The sequence below is a fragment of the Gopherus evgoodei genome, chromosome 3 (genome assembly GCF_007399415.2).
Source record: "Gopherus evgoodei ecotype Sinaloan lineage chromosome 3, rGopEvg1_v1.p, whole genome shotgun sequence".
In the NCBI taxonomy this organism is placed as follows: domain Eukaryota; kingdom Metazoa; phylum Chordata; order Testudines; family Testudinidae; genus Gopherus; species Gopherus evgoodei.
Genome location: NC_044324.1, coordinates 184,411,519 through 184,431,603, shown reverse-complemented (window position 1 = coordinate 184,431,603; position 20,085 = coordinate 184,411,519). Strand labels below are relative to the sequence as shown.

At 45.1% G+C, this 20,085-nt stretch overlaps 1 protein-coding gene across 1 annotated transcript in view; it reads right to left on the bottom strand.

Annotated features, from left to right (window-relative positions):
- The window catches only part of MTA3 (metastasis associated 1 family member 3), a 211,571-nt gene extending 192,022 nt beyond the window's left edge, over positions 1-19,549 (bottom strand). The window contains exons 1-3 of the mRNA XM_030557652.1: positions 19,439-19,549; positions 14,831-14,898; positions 11,610-11,703 (exon numbers count right to left, since the gene is read on the bottom strand). Of these exons, the coding sequence (XP_030413512.1) occupies positions 11,610-11,703; positions 14,831-14,898; positions 19,439-19,466 (190 nt within the window). The 5' untranslated portion in view covers positions 19,467-19,549. The remainder of the gene's footprint in view (positions 1-11,609; positions 11,704-14,830; positions 14,899-19,438) is intronic.
- Positions 19,550-20,085: the final 536 nt, after the last annotated feature.

The window sequence follows — 20,085 nt, the reverse complement described above, 5'->3', positions numbered from 1 at the left end:
GTGATACCTCTCGATGACATCACTTGTCGACGGCAAGTGGCATCATCGAGAGGCATCACCGCCGAAATTCGGCAGCATTTCGGAGGGTGCTCCATCGCTGCACTGGTCCTTCCTCTGGCGCCCTCCAGAGGAAAAGGTTGGGGACCACTGCTCTAGCATCTCACTTCACACATCTAGTATATACACCTTTCATTAAAAAATCTCAAAGCACTTTACAAATGATAACTATTCTCCACAACACCCATTTAAGGTTAGTAAGTATTGTTAACATTCTAGAGATGGAGAAACCTAGGCACAGAGAGAATACATGACTTGCCTATGATCACAGCATCAGTCAGCATCAGAGCCGAGTAGAGAACTCAACCTCCCAACTCTAAACACTAGACAGTAATTTCAGCTTTTTGTTCCCACGTTGCAGGAGAGACTCAGAATAATGTTTTATATCATCATCCACTTGAGGGCTTGGCTATACTGGAGAGTTGCAGTGCTGGTGATGGCTTTACAGCGCTGCAGCTCACTCATCGTCTACACTTGCAAGGCACATACAGCCCTGTATCTCCCTGGCTACAGCGCTGGTTGTACTCCACCTCGACCTGGGGAATAACGACTATAGCGCTGCTGATGCAGCGCTGCTCCGCCAGTGTGGCCACCAAAAGCACTGTTATTGGCCTCCAGAGTATTCGGAGGTATCCCAGAATGCCTGTTCAGCCACTCTGCTCATCAGTTCAAACTCTACTGCCCTGGCCTCAGGTGACCAAGTGTCAGACCCACCCTTTAAATGTCCCTGGAATTTTAAAAATCCCCTTCTTGTTTGCTCAGCCAGGAGTAGAGTGCAATCAGTGAATCTTTCCAGGTGACCATGGCTTCACGTGGCAAACGAGCCCCAGCATGGAGCAATGGCGAGTTGCTGGACCTCATCAGTGTTTGGGGGGAGGAAGCTGTGCAGTCACAGCTGCGCTTCAGCCGTAGAAATTACGATTCCTATGGGCAGATATCAAGGGCCATGCTGGAAAGGGGCCATGACCAAGACACGCTGCAGTGCAGGGTTAAAGTGAAGGAGCTGCGGAGTCCCTACTGCAAAGCCCGCGAGGGAAACCACCGCGCCAGCACTGCCCCCATGACCTGCCATTTTTACAAAGAGCTGGATGCGATACTTGGGGGTGACCCCACCTCCGCTCCAAGGACAACGATGGACACTTCAGAGCCGGGGAAGGAGGAGGAGGAAAGCAAGAGTGAGGGTACTGGGGTAAAGGGAGACACCCCGGAGTCCCAGGAGGCATGCAGCCAGGAGCTCTTCTCAAGCCAGGAGGAAGGTAGCCAGTCGCAGCAGCTGGTACTTGGCGGAGGACAGAGGAGCGGGTTCCCAGTAAGCGGCTTTTATTTTCAGGATTGAAATTTTTCGGGAGAGGAGGGAGGGTTAGGGCTGCATGCATGCATGCCTAGATGCGGAACAGTGCATTGATGTGGTCTATCACACGTCGCGGTAATTGGCCTTGGTAATCTCTTCAAAAAGTTTCAGCCAGAGCGTGGGCAATGCGCTTGCACAGGTTTCTTGGGAGAGCTACTGTGGTCCTTGTCCCAGTCAGGCTAACGCGTTCGCGGCACTGTGCCATGAGGGGTTGGGGGACCATTGCATGACACAGGCAAGCTGCATAAGGGCCAGGGCGGAATCCGCATTGCAGTAGAAGACCCTCCCGTGCTTCCCAGGTGACCTGCAGCAGCGAGATATCTTCCAGGATAAACTGCTGTTGAAAATGTTGGGATAGTGTTCAATGTAGGTGCCCCCTGCAGCTGTTTGCTTTCCCCAACGCACAGAAACCCCGAGGACAGTACAGCCCTGAAACAATCAGTCCCTCTTACTCACCATTTCGGGGCTCCCGTGGGTTATGTGCGCTCTCTTTGGGATGGGAAAATTGTGAAGACTGTTACCCTCCTTAACTGCGGGGGAAATAACTGTCTGGTATAAACAATGCTGCCTCTGTTAAGTGTTGCATTTTTGCATTTACAGATGCAGTCTAGACATCTCGGCTGCCCGTGTCATCAACGGCTGAGAGACTACAAAACCTCCAGAAGAAGCTGCGAAAAAGCAAATAAGACATGCTGCAAGCAGTTATGCAGCACTCCATAACAGAGAATCAAAAAGTACAGGACTGGAGGGAAAGGGAAAGCAGGATCCGCCAGAGAAATGCAGCGGACAGGAAGAAAAGCACAAAGCAGCTGATAAGCATCCTGGAGCGCCAAGCAGACTCTATCCAGGTGCTCGAAGCCATGCAGGCGGAGCATTACCACGCCCACCCACCCCGACTGCTGCCCCTGTCCCAAAGCTCTTTCCCTTGTGTCCCCATGTCAGCTCCAAACCCCCTTCCCCAGCATCCAGGTTCTTACTACCACCACCAGCTGCCTCCAACACCTGTACGTTCACCCCCCAACCAGCCCTGAGAACTACGATCCTTATCCTCTGCACTCAACCCCCATCACCATGCAGTATAGCCATCCTGAAGTGCAGCAGTCATTGCACAGCACTCCAGACAGGACATATTCAAACCTCTGACTGTACAGTTCACCACCCCACTCCCCTGCCCTTTTAGGTTCCCAAAATGTTGTGTGTGTCCGTCAATAAAAAGTTATTTTCTTTTCAATAAATGAATTCTTGGCTTTGAAAAGAGTCTTTATTACTGCAGAAAGTCAAAGATACCTTAGCCCAGGAAAGAAACAGGCACTGCAAATCGGCTTAGCAAACACAGATTCCTACTAACATTGTAACCACTGCACTTCACTCCTGTGCAAGGCACCAAACATTACTGTTGGTTTTCAGCCTCAAATTCCTCCCTCAAGGCACCCCTAATCCTTGCAGCCCTGTGCTGGGCCTCTCTAGTAGCCCTGCTTTCTGGCTGTGCAAATTCAGCATCCAGGCGTCGAACCTCGGAGGTCCATTCCTGAAATGTTTCACCCTTCCCTTCACAAATATTACGGAGGGTACAGCATGCGGATATAACCGGGGGGACGCTGCTTTCCCCCAAGTCCAGCTTCCCATACAGAGATCACCAGCACCCCTTTAAACAGCCAAAAGCACACTCCACAGTCGTTCTGCACCAGCTCAGCCTGTAGTTGAACCGTTCCTTGCTCCTGTCAAGGCTCCCTGTGTACAGTTTCATGAGCCACGGCATTAACGAGTAGGTGGGGTCTCCAAGGATCACAATGGACATTTCGACGCCCCTTACTGTGATCTTCCAGTCTGGGAAAAAAGTCCCGGCCTGCAGCTTCCTGAACAGCCAGTGTTCCGAAAGATGCGTGCATCATGCACCTTTCTGGGCCAGCCTGTGTTAATGTCAATGAAACGCCCACAGTGATCTACAAGCGCCTGGAGAACCATGGAGAAATACCCCTTCCAATTAACGTACTCGGATGCTACGTGGGGTGGTGCCAGAATAGGAATATGCGTCCTATCTATCGCCCCTCCACAGCTAGGAAAACCCATTTGGGCAAAGCCATACACAATGTCCTGCACATTCCCCAGAGTCATGATTCTTCTTAGAAGGATGTGATTAATGGCCCTGCAAACTTGCATCAACACGATTCCAACGGTCGACTTTCCCACCCCAAACTGGCTCCCAACCGATTGGTAGCTGTCTGGAGTTGCCAGCTTCCAGATTGCAATAGCCACCCGCTTCTCCATGGCAGCTCTCAACCTTGTGTCCTCACGCTGCAGGGTGGGGGCGACCTCAGCACACAGTCCCATGAAAGTGGCTTTTCTCATCCGAAAGTTCTGCAGCCACTGCTCGTCATCCCAGACTTCCATGACGATGTGATCCCACCACTCAGTGCTTGTTTTCCGAGCCCAAAAGTGGCGTTCCACGGTGCTGTATATGTCCGTGAATGCCACAAGCAATTTCGTGTCGTACGCATTACGCGACTCGCTATCATCATCGGACTCCTCACTGTCACTTTGGATCTTAAGGAATAGCTCAACTGCCAAATGTGATGTGCTGGCGAGACTCGTCAGCATACTCCTCAGCAGCTCGGGCTCCATTTCCCACACAAATCGCACCGCACAGAAATCGCTGAAAGAGGCAAGATGGCACCAAACGTGGACAGAAAAACAGGGATTGCTGGCATGTGAAGCGATGCATCACAGGGCGTTGGGACAGGAAGCAGAATGATCCGCACTCCCCGCCCCCTTCCCACAATCCAGAGCACCAGAATGGGAAGATGTGCTCTGTGGGATAGCTGCCCAAAATGTACCACTCCCAACACCACTGCAAAAGTGGCCACACTGCAGCGCTTTCACTACACAGCTGTACGAAGACAGCTGTAACTCCCAGCGCAGAACACCTGCAAGTGTAGCCAAACCCATAGTAACTCATGAAACTTGAATTTTTAACAGCTCTTGATCATTCAAGTCTGTTATAGTGCATCACTTGAAAAAATATCGTAAAAAGCAGGTAAAACTTAGAGAAATAAAGATAACAGGCCAACTCAAGAAAAATGTACATGTCACTAAAAGACAAAGAAAGCTGAGACAGACTAAAGCTTTTGTCTTTTATAAACCCTTTTCTGTCCCACTGCTGATCTCTCCAGTTATCAAAACCATTAAGCCTAAGTTTAATTTTCAAAGAGGCTGGGTACCTAAATCCTAGAATACCAATGTAAGGTTTAATCAAACACCAAATATCAAAGTTCAATAAACAATGATATTAATAAAAACCAGAGCGAAATCTTCAAAACTAAAGTGTTAACAACAAAAACTAAATGTAGTATTTGGCCCATTACCATGTTAAAAAAACCACTTTCAGAACAATTTTGGTCATTCAGTCAGAGACTGATCACATTAGGCTGACAACAAACTCAGTAAAGTGGAAGGCAATGGTCTCTGATGGTGGAACTTCTTAATATCCTTACTAGCTGGTCAACAAGTCAAGAGCTGTTTGAGGTGTTACAACAGCAGAGCATGCAGAATTACAGTACTGCAACAGCAGCTTATCAGGAAAGAAAGAAGGTAAAAGGGTAAGGGACTGTACTGAATGGCACAGTTTGATCAGATACCCACTAAACCTATTCAGATCATCTCATTAGGCTTCAAAAATGAACCCTCTCCTTTGCACCCAAGATCATAATCCTGGTATAAACCCAGTGTATTCCCATCCCTTGGTATTAGGGCTTCAGCCCACAACTTTCCTATCATTCTTGTTTGGTCCTACAGGTCTGCTACATGGTAAGCACCTGTTTCCTCCTAAATAATGGTAAGCAGCAATTTATTTCAACCCACACCAAACTGCTAATATGGGGGACATGCTTTCCCCATCCTTTGTCATTTATCCTCCATTTTGTCTGCTTTTCCCTCTCTAGTGAGCTCTGTGTGTGTTTCGGCCACTCCTCTTCTCTTTGTTTGTTGCCCATCCACTTCTGTCATCCACTTCTGTTTTCTGTCTCCTTGCTTGTTTTATTTCCTCTCTCTCCAGGTTCTTCACCAGACCCTGCCTTAACTCAGATGAAAACTGAAAAGGACTGAACTGGGCACAGTGAAATTTATAAAACCAAAGACAATTTCTCTGATTACTGTACTCATTAAGAGGAGCTGGATGATTACCATTTTTGAAAAATCAGGCCATTTTATTTAGGGGCTTACATATGATTTTGGGAACCATATATTTAGGCACCAAGTTTTTTTAGATTTTGGTCTTAATCTAGACACTTTGTTATGGTACATGTCTTTTTTATTATTACAATGCCAAACAGCCACTGCAGATGGATAGAGTTTGCGCCTTTCTTGCAATGGAGTATTGAAATATACATGGAACCTACTCTCTGAACAACTGACATTGCTCTCTATACCCTGCCTACTCACAACACAAAGACAGAACAAACAGTATGATAAGAAAGCTTGGTGTTTTTGCAGCAGCACACAAAGTTCATTGTTGGAAGGCTGCCAGCATGGATTTTATCTGTGTTGCAACCCTCGTTCTAAATTGCTGATAGATTAGGACAAAATTAAATTCTTAACAAGTCAACTTTGACAATACAACTTTACAAAGGTACTTTGTAAAGCAGTGCCAGGGCAGGTGCAAGGATATTTTGCGCCCTAGGCGAAACTTCCACCTTGCGCCTTCTGCCCCCACCCTCCCCCCAGAGCATTGCTTATTATAAACTTTCAAAAATGAATACTGCATAATGTGACATTTTTCATTAGAATTAATACATATTCGGCTTGAAAATTTATTAATTTCATTATTTAGCCTACATATTTAATGAAAATAATTGAATAACCTGACAGGGTATGGGGCTGGCTGGCTCTGGGCAGGGCAGGGGATGCGAAGCTGGTTGGAGATGGGGTGTGGGGTTGGCTGGAGACAGGGGGTGCAGGACTGGCTGCGTGGAGGGCAGGGGGTGTGGGGCAGGCTGCAAGCAGGGCAGTGACTGTAGCAGGGGCTGGATGGAGACAGGTGGTGTGGGGCTGGCTATGGACAGGGCAAGGAGTGCAGCAGGGGCTGGCTGCATGCAGGGCAGGAAGTGAGGGGCTGGCTGTGGGCAGGGCAGGGGGTGTGGGGCGGCTGGAGACAGGAGGTGTGGGGCTGGCTGTGGGCAGGGCAGGAGGTGTGGGGCTGGCTGCAGGCAGGGGGTGAGGGGCTGGCTGGATACAGGGGTGTGGGGCTGGCTAGAGACAGGGCAGGGGGTGTGAGGCTGGCTGTGGACAGGGCACGAGGTGCAGCAGGGGTGGCTGCGGGTAGGGCAGGGGGTGAGGGGCTGGCTGGAGGCAGGGGAAGGGGTGTGGGGCTGACTGGAGGCAGGGCAGAGGATGAGGGGTTGGCTGCAGTCAGGACAGGGGGTTCAGCTGCCAAGGATGGAGATGGAGCACAAAGAGCAGCTGCAAAAGGAAGAGCTGTTGGAAAGAAGCTTCTGTGAGGAACCGGCTCTGTCCCATGGAGAGGTACCACTGCAGGATCTGCATTTTAAATAGCAGTGGGGACGCCCCTGCAGCCCCTTGCCCTCTCAGCCTCCTGGGCACTGGCTCTCTGCGGCTCACTCCCTAGGGGCTCACCCCGCCCTGCTTCTCTTGCCCCCAGTCCCTCATTAGGCCTGGGTGCCTGTAAAGCACGCAGCATATCTTTGTACTGTGTTAATGACTCCTGAACTAGTGGGGGCTATGTCTAATTGCTGCCACTACTATCTCTTTCTTTGCTGGGCAATTAGATGACAATTAACTTGGAACAGCCCAGAGGGGTCAGAGTAGAGAAGGAGGGAGGAGAGACCTTTAGGTTTCAGTTCTGTGCAAAGCCGGTTAACTTTTCTTTTCAACTACCTATAAACAAACCTAGTAGAGAAAAGAGTTTCTTCCCCACATCCCCTCCCCCAAAAAATCGGTTATGATTTTAATGAATCCAGAAGCAAAATAATTCTGTAATCAAAAAGACAAGTTTCCTGCTTTCCCTTCCACAAAGATCTATTTCCAACCCAGGTAACTTATTATTTATTATCTGTAGTAACTATGTTCTCACGTTTGAATGATACACTGTAGTGGTGTCGGAGTTCTTTGGAAATCCCTCAGCTCTTTTGCGGTGTTGGGAGTGAATGCTAGACCCTCGGTTAATTACTTTTACCTTACTTCACGTGCCCATCTTTTGGTCATTAATTTTTGAAGTTAAATTAGATTTTCAAAACCCAGCTTTAAAATGATGTTCATGCCGACAATTGCAATTTAATTGTCCAAACGGGGAAATCGATGCCTTGAAATTATGGGATCTAATTTTAAAATTGTATTAAAAATGTGGCATTATAAAGGGGAAATATTTTAAAAGGTTTACCAGCATCCCCATTACTGTTACCCAGGATTCTGCTTCAAGCAGTAACACAGGAGGGAGAGGGCAATGGACAGATTAGTGTTCAGTGGCACTTCAAACAAAAAGACATTTACTCTTAAATTATCTCGTTGATGCCTAATTGACGATCTAATGGCATGTATCAAGTACATCAAAACTTCACTGAATAAGCTTGTTAGCATTTCTAAGCGGGATACTGAACATTCCTCAACCCTCCCCTCACCCCCCACTATGCTCTGATTGGGCAGGTAGGCCGCTCCGGTGGAGCTGCCGCAGTGGTGTCTGCGGGAGGTCCACCGGAGCCGCGGGAGCAAGCAGCCGACCGTCTGCAGGCATGACTGCGGCAGCTCCACAGGAGCTGCCTGCCGCTCCTTCCGAACACCCTGACCTGCAGGCTGCCACGGAGGCGCCCTGACCCAGGGGAACCCCTGGGCTGCGGGCTGCCGTGCAGGCGCCCTGACCCAGGGAACTCCTGGGCTGCGGGCTGCCGCGGAGGCGCACTGACCCAGGGGAACCCCTGGGCTGCTGGCTACCGCGGCAGCGCCCTGACCCAGGGGATCCTCTGGACTGCGGGCTGCCGCGGAGGTGCCTTGACCCAGGGGAACCCCTGGGCTGCGGGCTGCCGCAGCGGCGCCTTGACCCAGGGAACCCCTGGGCTGCCGGCTGCAGCGGAGGCGCCCTGACCCAGGGAAACCCCTGGGCTGCCGGCTGCAGCGGAGGCGCCTTGACCCAGGGGAACCCCTGGGCTGTCGGCTGCAGCGGAGGCGCCCTGATCCAGGGGAACCCCTGGGCTGCCGGCTGCAGCGGAGGCGCCCTGACCCAGGGGACCCCCTGGGCTGCCGGCTGCAGCGGAGGCGCCCTGACCCAGGGGACACCCTGGGCTGACGGCTGCCGCCGACAGCTCAGACTCCCACTCTGTCCCAGCAGCAGCGGATGCTCAACCATTTAAAAAAAAATTGAGAGCGCTTTTTGGCGCCCTCAAATCTCGGCGCCCTAGGCAACCGCCTAGTTCGTCTAAATGGTTGCACCAGCCCTGAGCAGAGTAGACTCAAAAGTGACACACTCTTAAGGATTGTCTACTCAAGCATTTAGTTTGCAGCAAACTGGAGTGTGACTCTATGCAGCACTGCTGCACATTAACTTTTCCATGGACCCCGTTGACATGCACTAACAACTCCTTCATATGCGCTGATCTACTCCACTTTGAATCACAGGGTCCACATGAACAATTAGTGCATGGTAGGCTACTGTGGGGTAGATTTACACCCCAGTTTGCTGCAAACTAAATGTTTTTGTAAACAACACCTTAAACTGCTACTGTATATTCTGGCAGAACGGAGAACGTCATATTGGATTTTATGTGTTTTTTTAAAAATACCAGAAATTAAGAGAAAAAACAGGTTTTTTTTCAGTAATCCATGTAATAGCTTTCCCCTCTAACTCTGCCACTGTAGTTAGCTAATAAAAATATTCTCAAAGCTAAACTGACATCATCCATGATGCTGGTAGACAAATAAAAATGCCATATTAATTCACTTCCAACAGAAATACAACGAAAAAGACAGGAAATTCAATTCCTTCCCTTCAGATCATTTTCAAGTGTTTCGGACTTAAGGGGACAGTGTCAACTTGATATTTTTTTAATTGCAAAAATGTCAGTTATTTAATAAAGCACTTTTTAAATAGCATGTGTTTCCTGAAATTTTCTCTAAAGGATTATTGTTTTTAAAAAAATTAAAAATTCTGTTCTCCGTGTCTTAGACCTGGGTTTATTTGTTTGTTTTTTAATTTCACAAAAAATTTGAAATTGTTTCCATTTTGTGGTGTTCAAAATGGATCCATTTTTTCAAAATTGTAAATGTTTTGTTTTAATCAAAAGTTACTGGAACTTAGTGTTTTATCGAAAACTGTGGTTTCTTTCCCCATAGAAAAATGTTAGCAATTGCCATAAAAATCATTGATAAAAAGTTTTTTTTTAAAAATCACAAAACCCAAAAAACTTCTTAGTCAGTTATTTACATCCTACACATGCTTTTCATTTTTTTTTTAAATAGAAAAGTCTGTCTGTTGAGAAAAAAACAATTCACCTGAAAAATTTCAACCAGATCTTATGTTTACAGTTTTCTACCAGCAAAAAAAGAGTGGAAAACCTGAAGAGTACCAATGAGTGAAAATCAGAATTTCTGTCCCCTGTCCCCTTTCATTTTTTTCCCCAAGTCTGAAAGAAAGGTTGAAATATAACATTTCCAAAGTTGAAAAAAAATTCAATTTGGAAACCATAAATGCTTTGTCTTGACATTTTTGAAACATTTTGATATTCAGGGACTGGTGTTGTAAAGAGCTTGAATTGTTTTACTGGGATACAATTACTAATATGTAAAATTACAAATTTAAGCTATTTGTGCTTGCTCTAAAAAGTAATATATCACATTCTGCAATACAATGCAACTTCAAATGTCATATCCAAGCCTGAAAATCAAGATTTATGATTAACATAGCACCTCAACTTAGCTTTAGCGGAAAAACCCAACAGCCAAATCCTGCTCATCTTTCTAATTCACTTAGGCAATTTTGAAAATTCCACCCAGAGTGTATTTACAAGGGTAATGTAATGTTTTACAAACAACCAATTTCTCAGACAGTCTCCCAATCTGAAACTCTTTCATTACGATTTTTCTCCTTCTTAAAAATTACACTTTTGTCGCAAGAAATTAGGGCAAGAGATGATATTGAGAGACGAATGAATAGCAGCTACAAGTAACAGCAGGTGTGCATTCAAAAAGCACCTCTCATTTCTACAATTATTTTGTTCTTCTGAAAGCACAGTACGATGAACACTTATTAATATTTTACTAGCTAGAGACCTACACTTATCCCAGTTGCATAAGTAAATGCCATTCGACAGACGAGAAAATGTTTCATGTCCATGCACAATTTTCACAGTAATCTGCAACATGCCACTAAGTAGTTATGCCAGCTATACATTTATGTTTGTGCCTTATCCACAAAAATAATTTGGCTATGGCACAAGAGCCAATGGAGCCGATTAATCTCTTAGGAAAGTTTCTTAGCTTCAACGGAGTTATACCTCGGATAAATCTGACTCTAATCTTTATTTTTGATGTAAAAAGAAAATATGAATATATTTTCTGGACCAAAAAAGAAAAGTATTGTTTGAAAGAATATTTTAAATCAGTTTAAGATTATTTTCCTTAGTAGATTGAAACTCATGAAGAATACCACCATTCAAATGCAGAAGAGTGAATACATCATGTAGTTGTCTGATCAGATATAGCTAGCAAATGTGTCTATTTTGACTTCCTGCATGATGAGCAGTTAACTAACAAATGAGGCATCCTGTAAAGCTCTTTATCCTGTAAGTTGCTCTGAATAGGTCATGGGGTCTGCCTATATCAGTGTTTCTCAAACTGGGGTCCCCACGTGTGTAGGGAAAGCCCCTGGCGGGCCAGAACGGTTTGTTTACCTGCCCCATCCGCAGGTCCAGCCGATCGTGCTCCCACTGGTCATGGTTCGGTGCTCCAGGCCAATGGGAGCTGCTGGAAGTGGAGTAGGCTAAGGGATTTACTTGCCGCTACACAAGCGGCGACACAAGCGGCAACCCCAGTTTGAGAAACACTGGCCTAGATGCAGGATCAGTGTATGGCACAAATCACATTAATTGACACCTAAAAGGAAAACAAACATTCCTATGGCCAACATGGTAACTGCAATTTTATAACTGCTGAATAGGTGTAATTAATGTTAAAAATCAAAAACAACATACAATCAACTTACTAGCATGTTTATCTGCAAGCATTATAAGACTGTTGGAAATGTCTCGTCGTCTGTAAAAGCACACAACTTTTGCTTCCACATTGCCATTAGCAGTCTAGAAAATAAAATAAATTAGTCAAGTCAGGGTCTGTCCTCAGTCTACTGAATTGTTAGAATCATATATACCCAATCCTCCAGTATTTAATCACATTGACTACATCGTGACTGCTTGCGTGATTTAGAACTATCCATGTGAGTACTTACATAAGTAAGGGTTTCCAGGAGCAAGCCCATACTAACTACAGCTCACTTCATTAGAGCATTTATACTGACTGCAAAAAATTACTTACAGTGTTATTTTGTTACTAGGACTAATGACAATTTCATTTTAAGGTAAGAACTCTTTAGAAAACCTATAAATATTAAAAGCTTATTTAACATTTCTTTTTAATTCTTTTTTTGTAGGCAAATGTGCATTTCAAATTACTATGTCAATTTCATTTAAACTATGTTCAATATAATCCATTAAAGTTTATTTTACAAATTCTCTTACTTCAGCTAACTAGATGGAAAAATTACTTACCTTACAATTCTCCTTTGAGGATATCATCTTGTAGGATTCTTACTACTGGGGCTTAGCTCCTTAGCGTGAGACTGGCAATATTCTGCTAACACTTAAATAATTTTTACCATCTCTCTCCTCCTGCATCCTTCTGTCTTATTCCTTATACACTATTCACTGTCTCATCCTCCTGTTTCATTCACAATTTCTGCAGTGAACAAAGAAGGGGCCCTACATGCAGCAGATGCATTCATGGTCAAAAATGCTCATATGTAGTAATAATCTTGTAAAAGACATGCCAGTAATTTTTTGTGTGACTACCATCACCCATGAAAAACTTCAACTATTCAGAATCATGAGCCCATAGTTCATACCCCATGTTTTCATGCTATGGGAACAATAGTCAAAATCCAGTGCAATAGTTCACTATGTATATTAAAAATTAGCAGTGTGTTCCAAACCGTTTACATACTCTCTTTAAAATAGATTAATGTGACAGTTGAGAGTTTCGCGATGTTTTAGTTGACTTTTTTTTTTAAATATAAGTGTGTATATGTAAAAAACAAAATAAAAACATGTTTTTTCAGTTTTCTTTCTTCTTAATTTGATGCCCTTAACGCATGAAAGATATATACTTCCCCATTAGGAATCTGGACTAAATCCTAGAAACCACTCTGTTTTAAAAATCAATAAATGACTGTGCCCTACATCCCACCAACAAGATTACATTACGGCAATCCAGTTTAAAGGTAATAAACATTACATTTAGAACATTATTGGAATCACTTCATTTACAGTAAATAAAACATACTGTATTCCAATAGAAGTCCAAACTGATTATAAAATTTGTGAGGTGCAAGTATTAGCAGTGGTCTCAGATAGCTCTAAAAATGAATACAGAGGAAAGAACAACAGGAAGACCCTTTGCAGATTACCAAATTTTGTGAATTAAAAATAGGTTTTAAAAAACACTTTCTAAAAAAAATTATATTTTGACACTACAAAATATACTTTAGTTTCATCATTTATTTTGATATGAGAAGTTTACTTGTAAGTGTTGATAATAGTTCTTTATCAGACACTAGTAAATAAACTGCAGAATGTTTTATAAAAATAATATAGTCTCCGTAACATGAGACTTTATGACAGGCCTTCATGCTTCCTCATACCGCCACCTCAAATAGCCTCAATCCTGCCACGGGAAAACTTTCCCTAAGGATGAAGATAGAGAGCTGAGTTTCCATGGCCATTCAAATCTGTGGTGCCTATTCAAAGACTGCCAACAAAGGGTGCAAATAACTTCAGTGGTGTAGCAGTTTTTATTATCTGGACATCTATCCATTGGGAATTGTCTGAGAATCTCAAGTCATTTCTCACATGCCACTGAACAGACATTAAATGGTGAGAACTTATGGTAACTACCATTGTAAAACTGATAAATGAAATTGTTTTTAATTTATTAATGTAACTTCTGTTCACCATCCACACTACACTTGCCTACACTGTAACTTCTGTTCCATATTGTAATTCAAACCCCATTTTAAAACACTCACTCCATTTTGTAAAAGCTTTCTCCAACCTTCATTTTTGCAAACCCTGCTGTAATCTTATTAGTTTAGTTTAGATGTGTGAATGAGATATGTATGAATGACGGAATTAACCTCCAGCCCCAGCCTGTCCTGATGAGATAAAGTTCAAATACCAACGGCTGAAGACCTAGACAACAGCCCTAAACAAAGTACGAAGCATCCACCCTAAAAAGAAAAGGACAACAGAACAACAGAAGTAAGATCAAAGCCAGGTTCAAGGCTGAAAGTCACGCCTGCAATTGATGGGTGATCAATCTAAACCCAGAGGCAGCGTGACACAGCAAGACCTATAGACTTTGAATCCAAACTAAAAGCCTATAAAAAAGAAGGGTGAGATGAGAGACTCTGGATAACGTTCTGCTGCCAACATGGAAGGACATCAGTGCCTGCCCAACAGAGATCCAGCTTGTCCTTGTGCCTGGCTTTCCTGGCCAGTTAGCCGCCACAAGCTATGAATCCAAGCTACAAAATCAAGCTATGAACTTAAGCTATCTTCAGGACTGGTAACTATGCAGCAGCTGCAGAACATCTGATGGATGTGTGTGTGTGTGTGTGTATGGGTATTAGGTATAATGTGTGTGTATAAGAATTAAGGTATTAGTTATTAGTCATAAATCAAATTATCATAATAAATGTGGCATCTTTGTCTTGTCCCCTTTAATACGATCCTGCTGGTTTTTACTGGTCTAATATAATTGGTATAACACCATCTTGTTGACTATATCATCAGAAAGGTGAAATAATTCATGCCATTACCAAGCTCCTGAGCATACAGGCCCACAGCCTTGTGGAATGTTTGGTTTTGGATTTTTAAAAAGAATCATCATCCTGATCAAGATGTACTGGCAGTTTTTCCACGTAGTGGAGAATTATAAGAGATTGCATAGAAGTCTTTCAACAAGTAATATTTGTGTATAATGTACACACAAATCTCCAAAACATCACAGCATTCAGAAATCATGCTTATGGAAATCATTCAAGAGCTGGGAAAATACTGTTTGAATTTTAAGAAGAATTACACATATGCACTAGTCTGAGAGTTACATCGAGTTTTATGAAGTAGTGTATAGGATTTTTACATATTCATGTACCTTGTTAAGTTCTTCTATTCGCCTGATCAGATATGGATTGCTCGAGGAGTTTTCAAAATAAACATAATCTGTAACAAAAGGCAAAGAGATATGTAATTATTTCAAAAGAAGTATTTGTAGAATGTTGTTTTTGTCAATGCACAAGTCCCCTAACTCTAGAGCAGGGGTAGGCAACCTATGGCACGCGTGCCGAAGGCAGCACGCGAGCTGATTTTCAGTGGCACTCACACTGCCCAAGTCCTGGCCACCAGTCCAGGGGGCTCTGCATTTTAATTTAATTTTAAATGAAGCTTCTTAAGCATTTTAAAAACCTTATTTACTTTACCTACAACAATAGTTTAGTTATATATTATAGACTTATAGAAAGAGACCTTCTAAAAACGTTGAAATGTATGACTGGCATTCAAAACCTTAAATTAGAGTGAATAAATGAAGACTTGGCACATCACTTCTGAAAGGTTGCCAACCCCTGCTCTAGAGGTTTGCGAAAAACAGGTACTTCAATCATATTCAATGCCAGATGTATATCTCAATTATTTCAACATTTTGAATATTTGTTTAATTTTGAATCAATAATCTCATAACTCTTGGGATTAACTAAACAGAACCTCATCAAGGCCCTGATTCTGCAAAGATACATGTGTTTAACTTACACACTATGAACATTCACAATGACTGTAAAGTTAAGTATGTGCATAAATCTTTGTAGGATCAAAGCCTACAATGCACTTCATTAATCCACGTACTTTATAAATCCGCTTTAAAACCTGGCAGTCTCCCACAACCTCTCAGCAAATGATTTACCCTCAGTGTACTGACGTTTGGTATTACTGAGACGTTATTTTTAGAAAATATGCTACTGTACATTTACTAGCAAATTTGGAAGTATTAATAAGTACAGTAGTCCAGATAAACAAACAAAGTACTTTTGTGATGCATCATACTTGCTTTTGCTGACATCCCAGTTCAGTAAATAATTTGCAAAACACGGTAACTGGCAATAAATCTCCCAGTCACTAATGTTCATTAGTGAGATTCTTCTCTACTTGAATATGACAGCTAGTTTCACAGCTACAAAAATATTTTCAAAAGGGACAAGGAAAACTCTTCAGCTTCACATGGTCAAAAGTTTATATATCACACATAATGATGAACAAAAACGACATGTTTCCTTTAATCCAGTCTCTCAAAACCTATTTTTGTTGGAGAGTCTAACAGAAGATGTTCCACAAAATTCAAACAATACTTGGCATCTATATCTTAATGAATTTTATTTGCATCCTGCACTAATGTATGAATTTACCACTATGGAAACATGTTAGAATTAACACATGTGAAAACAGAAGTTAACCTGCCCAATAATCTTACATCTCCAATACCAGCTTCAATAAAGGGAAAAAAATGGAATGGGAGTTAGAAAAGGAATGTACGGTTAATTCATCAAAATATATATGTAATCACTGTATGTTACATGTAGTGGGAGAGGAGATGGTTTAGCAGGTCTAAGTTAGCGGTTTTCAACCTTTCTCATACTGTGATACCATGTTACACCAGAAAAACATTCCAGGACCCCTTCTCATTTAATTGTAATGAGAGGATGGTTTCTACCTCCTGAAAATTTTTCATGTTCCCCTAAGAATTCCCAGTTTGAGAATCCAAAATCTAAGCAGTAGGGGTGAGACTATGCAAATCCTTGCCCAGACTTCATTAGGACTTTTCTTGTAAGAATTACTCACATGAATAAGGGTGCACAGGCTCATGATCTAAATTCCCTCTTGGAGAAAGAGGGCTTGTTGCTATAACTACATCACAGAATCATAGAAATGTAAGATTGGAAGAGATCTCAGTAGGTCACCCGGCCAGTCATCTGCACTGAGGCAGGACTAAATATTATCTAGCCCATCCCTGACAGATGTTTGACTAGCCCTGATCTTAAAAACCTCAAATGATTGAGATTCCACAAGCTCCCTCAATTTCTAAATCTCCTTTGCTGTAATTTAAGCCCATTACTTCTTGTCCTGTCCTCAGTGCATAACTAGAAAAATGTACCATCATCCTCTTTATAACAACTTTTTACACATGCCTCCCTCAGTCGTCTTCTCCAGACTAAAAAACATCAATTTTTTTCAATCTTTCCTGATAGCTCATGTTTTCTAGACCTTTAATCATTTCTGTTGCTCTTCTCTGGTCTTTCTCCAATTCAACCACATCTTTCCCAAAGTGTGGTGCCCAGAAATAGAAACAGTATTCCTTAGGTTTAAATAGGGACTGGGAATGGCTGAGCCATTACAAACATTGAATCTATCTCCCCTTGTATTCTCACACTTCTTATCTAACTGTCTGTGCTGGGCTATCTTGATTATCACTTCAAAAGTTTTTTGTTTGTTTTTTTTCCTTACTTAATTGGCCTCTTAGAGTTGGTAGGGCAACTCCCACCTTTTCATGCTCTCTGTATGTGTATATATATATATCTCCTCAATATATGTTCCACTCCATGCAGCCAAAGAAGTGGGATGTAGCCCACAAAAGCTTATGCTCAAATAAATTTGTTAGTCTCTAAAGCGCCACAAGTACTCCTGTTCTTTTTGTGGATACAGACTAACACGGCTGCTACTCTGAAACCTGTCAGTGTTCCAGTTGACGCCTTAACAGAAGGCTGACTATATGTCCCATTTCGGCCAGGACAGTCCCTTTTTTAGGCCCTGTCTCAGCCGTCCTGACTGTTTTGACAAAACTGGGCATTTGTCCCATTTGCTCTTGATCATGTGTTAGCTAGAGCAAACAGGAGAAATGCAGTTTTGCCAAAAAAGTGGGGTAGGACCCCTAATGGGGTGTGAAGGAACATGTGGGGAAAGGGGGTGGGGGCAGTGGCAACTGCAGCTCTGTCCTGGAGTGACGGCTAAGGAGAGTAGCTCGGGCCAGCCATCCTGCCCCGTGTGCAGGGGGAGGCCTCAGGCGGCTCCATGGATGGGCAGTGGGGCAATCCCATGTGTGGGGAGAAGGGGGACGTAGGGGGAAAGGTGCTTGTGAGTGGGCTGTGATGGGGCTTGGGCTGCCTGCATGCACTGGGAGGGGAGGGGGAACTCAGTCCAACCCCGTGTGGGAGACAAGCAGGCAGGGCTCGGGGGAGGAGGGGGGCGGGCTATGTTTCGGGCTGGCCCAGGGGGTGTCCCATTTTCCCTTGGGGAAAATATGATCACCCTGCTTATCAGTGCTCAGTAGAGGAGAAAAATTACTTCTTGTGTCTTATCTATAACACTCCTGCTAACACATCCCATAACAATATTTTGCTTTTCTTTTTTTGCAACTGTACGACATTGTTGACTTATATTTAGTTTGTTATCCACTATAACCCCTAGATCCTTTTCTGCTATACTCCTTCCTAAGCAGTCATTTCCCACACTGTATTTGTGCAGTTGACCTTTTGGGAAGGTCAGACAGGATGGAACTGATTTCACCTTCATCACTTAAACTATCTTTAATTCAGACCTCATTAGCATGTGATTTGACCAAACCAGGACACTCATGGGCTCTGTCCAGTCTTTGTCCTTTGTCTCTTCCCTGATACGCATTATAGGGTGCTGGTTTGGGGAGTGATTGGGAGAGGAATGCTACTGAACAGTGAGATGGTCTGGAAAAGCTAACTTCAGCTTTTCCTTTGGCACCAATCACACGATTGTAAACATTGCATGGGGCATTTTATTGTGGGGGAGTGGAAAATTGTTATTGTGTTTTTCCATAGCCTCCTTTAGTCTTTAACTGGTGTCCATTTCCCTTGTGCCAATGCACCCTGCACACAGCAGAGTGGTTCCCACAGAAGCCAAGCTGATGGGTGGCAAGATAACAACAACCCAACTTGACTTATTACTTAACATGGGGGGAGGAATGGGGAGAGGGTGTATGGAAACTTTTCCTTACAGGTAGCCAAACACACTAGGCAATAATAAACAAGGCGAGATGTTTCTGTGCCGCAGAAACCTCTGGATGGACACAGGTTGCCCATTCCCATCAGGCCTGGCCCTTTCCTCCTTCCTGGAGGAGAGGACTACTCCCTGGAAGGCTGTTACTGGATAACTTTAGCACATCCTGGGGCGGGAGTAGCGGTCTCCTTCCCTGTCCTCCTGGGAGACCACCTCCCCATTTCTTCTGGAAGACGCTGCCCCTGTTGCATCCCCTGGTGGTGGCTGGTTGCAGACAACATGTGATCGCCGCTTGGGCAGCCCACTGAGCCCGCTCCCATTGACCTTTGAGGGCACTGCCCTGCCCTGCCCCTTTCCCTCCCCTCTGGGGGGCAGAGGATGCTCCCCACCTCCCCTCGCGGGGGTGCTGCCGCCCCTGTCCTGCTCTAGGGGCTGAGCCCATTCCCCCTGCGCAGGCAGAGGGCTGGGCTCCCTCGTCCCCGGGGCAGGGGAGGGGGGTGACTCATTCCCCTCCCCAGGCCCCGCTAGGGCCCCCCCGGGGGCGTGGGGCGCTTGCTCCCTGGGCTGGGCGTGGGGGGCTGGGGTGTGCGCCAGGCTCCCTCCTCCCCAGCGCGCTGCGCGCAGCGCACGCCCGGCCCGGGGGGCAGAGCCCGGGCGGCAGGGCCGGCGCTCCCCGGACCCCACATACCTCCCACTCGGTACATGTTGGCCGCCATGTCTGCGCTCCGCGCCCTGCTCCTCCTGCCGCCTGGGCCGGGCCGGGAGGGAGCGGCTCGCTCTGCCCCCCCTCCCTGCCTCGGGCCCCGCCGCCGCGGCCCTCCCCGGAGCTGCCCGGCGCGGGGCGCGGCAGGGCAAGGGTTAAAGAGCCGCCGGGCCCGGACCCCTCCTGGGTTGCCCGTGTGGGGACGCGAGCGGCGCCAGCGCACGGATGGCCCTGCCCGGGCGGACGCTGCACCAGCGCCGTGTCCCGCTGCGCATCGGGGGAGGAGGGGTTAAAAGTTTCCCTCGTGGTTCTGGCCCCAAAAGGAGAAGCGAGGATGGAGTCCGTTTGCTTGGGGGGCATTGGCGGGGGCGCATTGCGGGCAGGAGGGCATTGGTACTTGGGTGTGCTGGGGCTGGGGGCAGGAAGTGCATTGTGTGTTGAGGATAAGTGTATTAGCATAGGCAATGGCAGAGCAAGAGGCTATGACTGTGGTGTGTTTCTGGGTAGGAATCTGCCCTGTGTGGTGGGGTGTGGGCATAGGAATCTGCCCCGTGCGGTGGGGTGTGGGCATAAGTATGAAGGGGCCTGTGGCTAGGTGGGTGGATGGGAGTCTATGTGAGTGTTTCTGTATA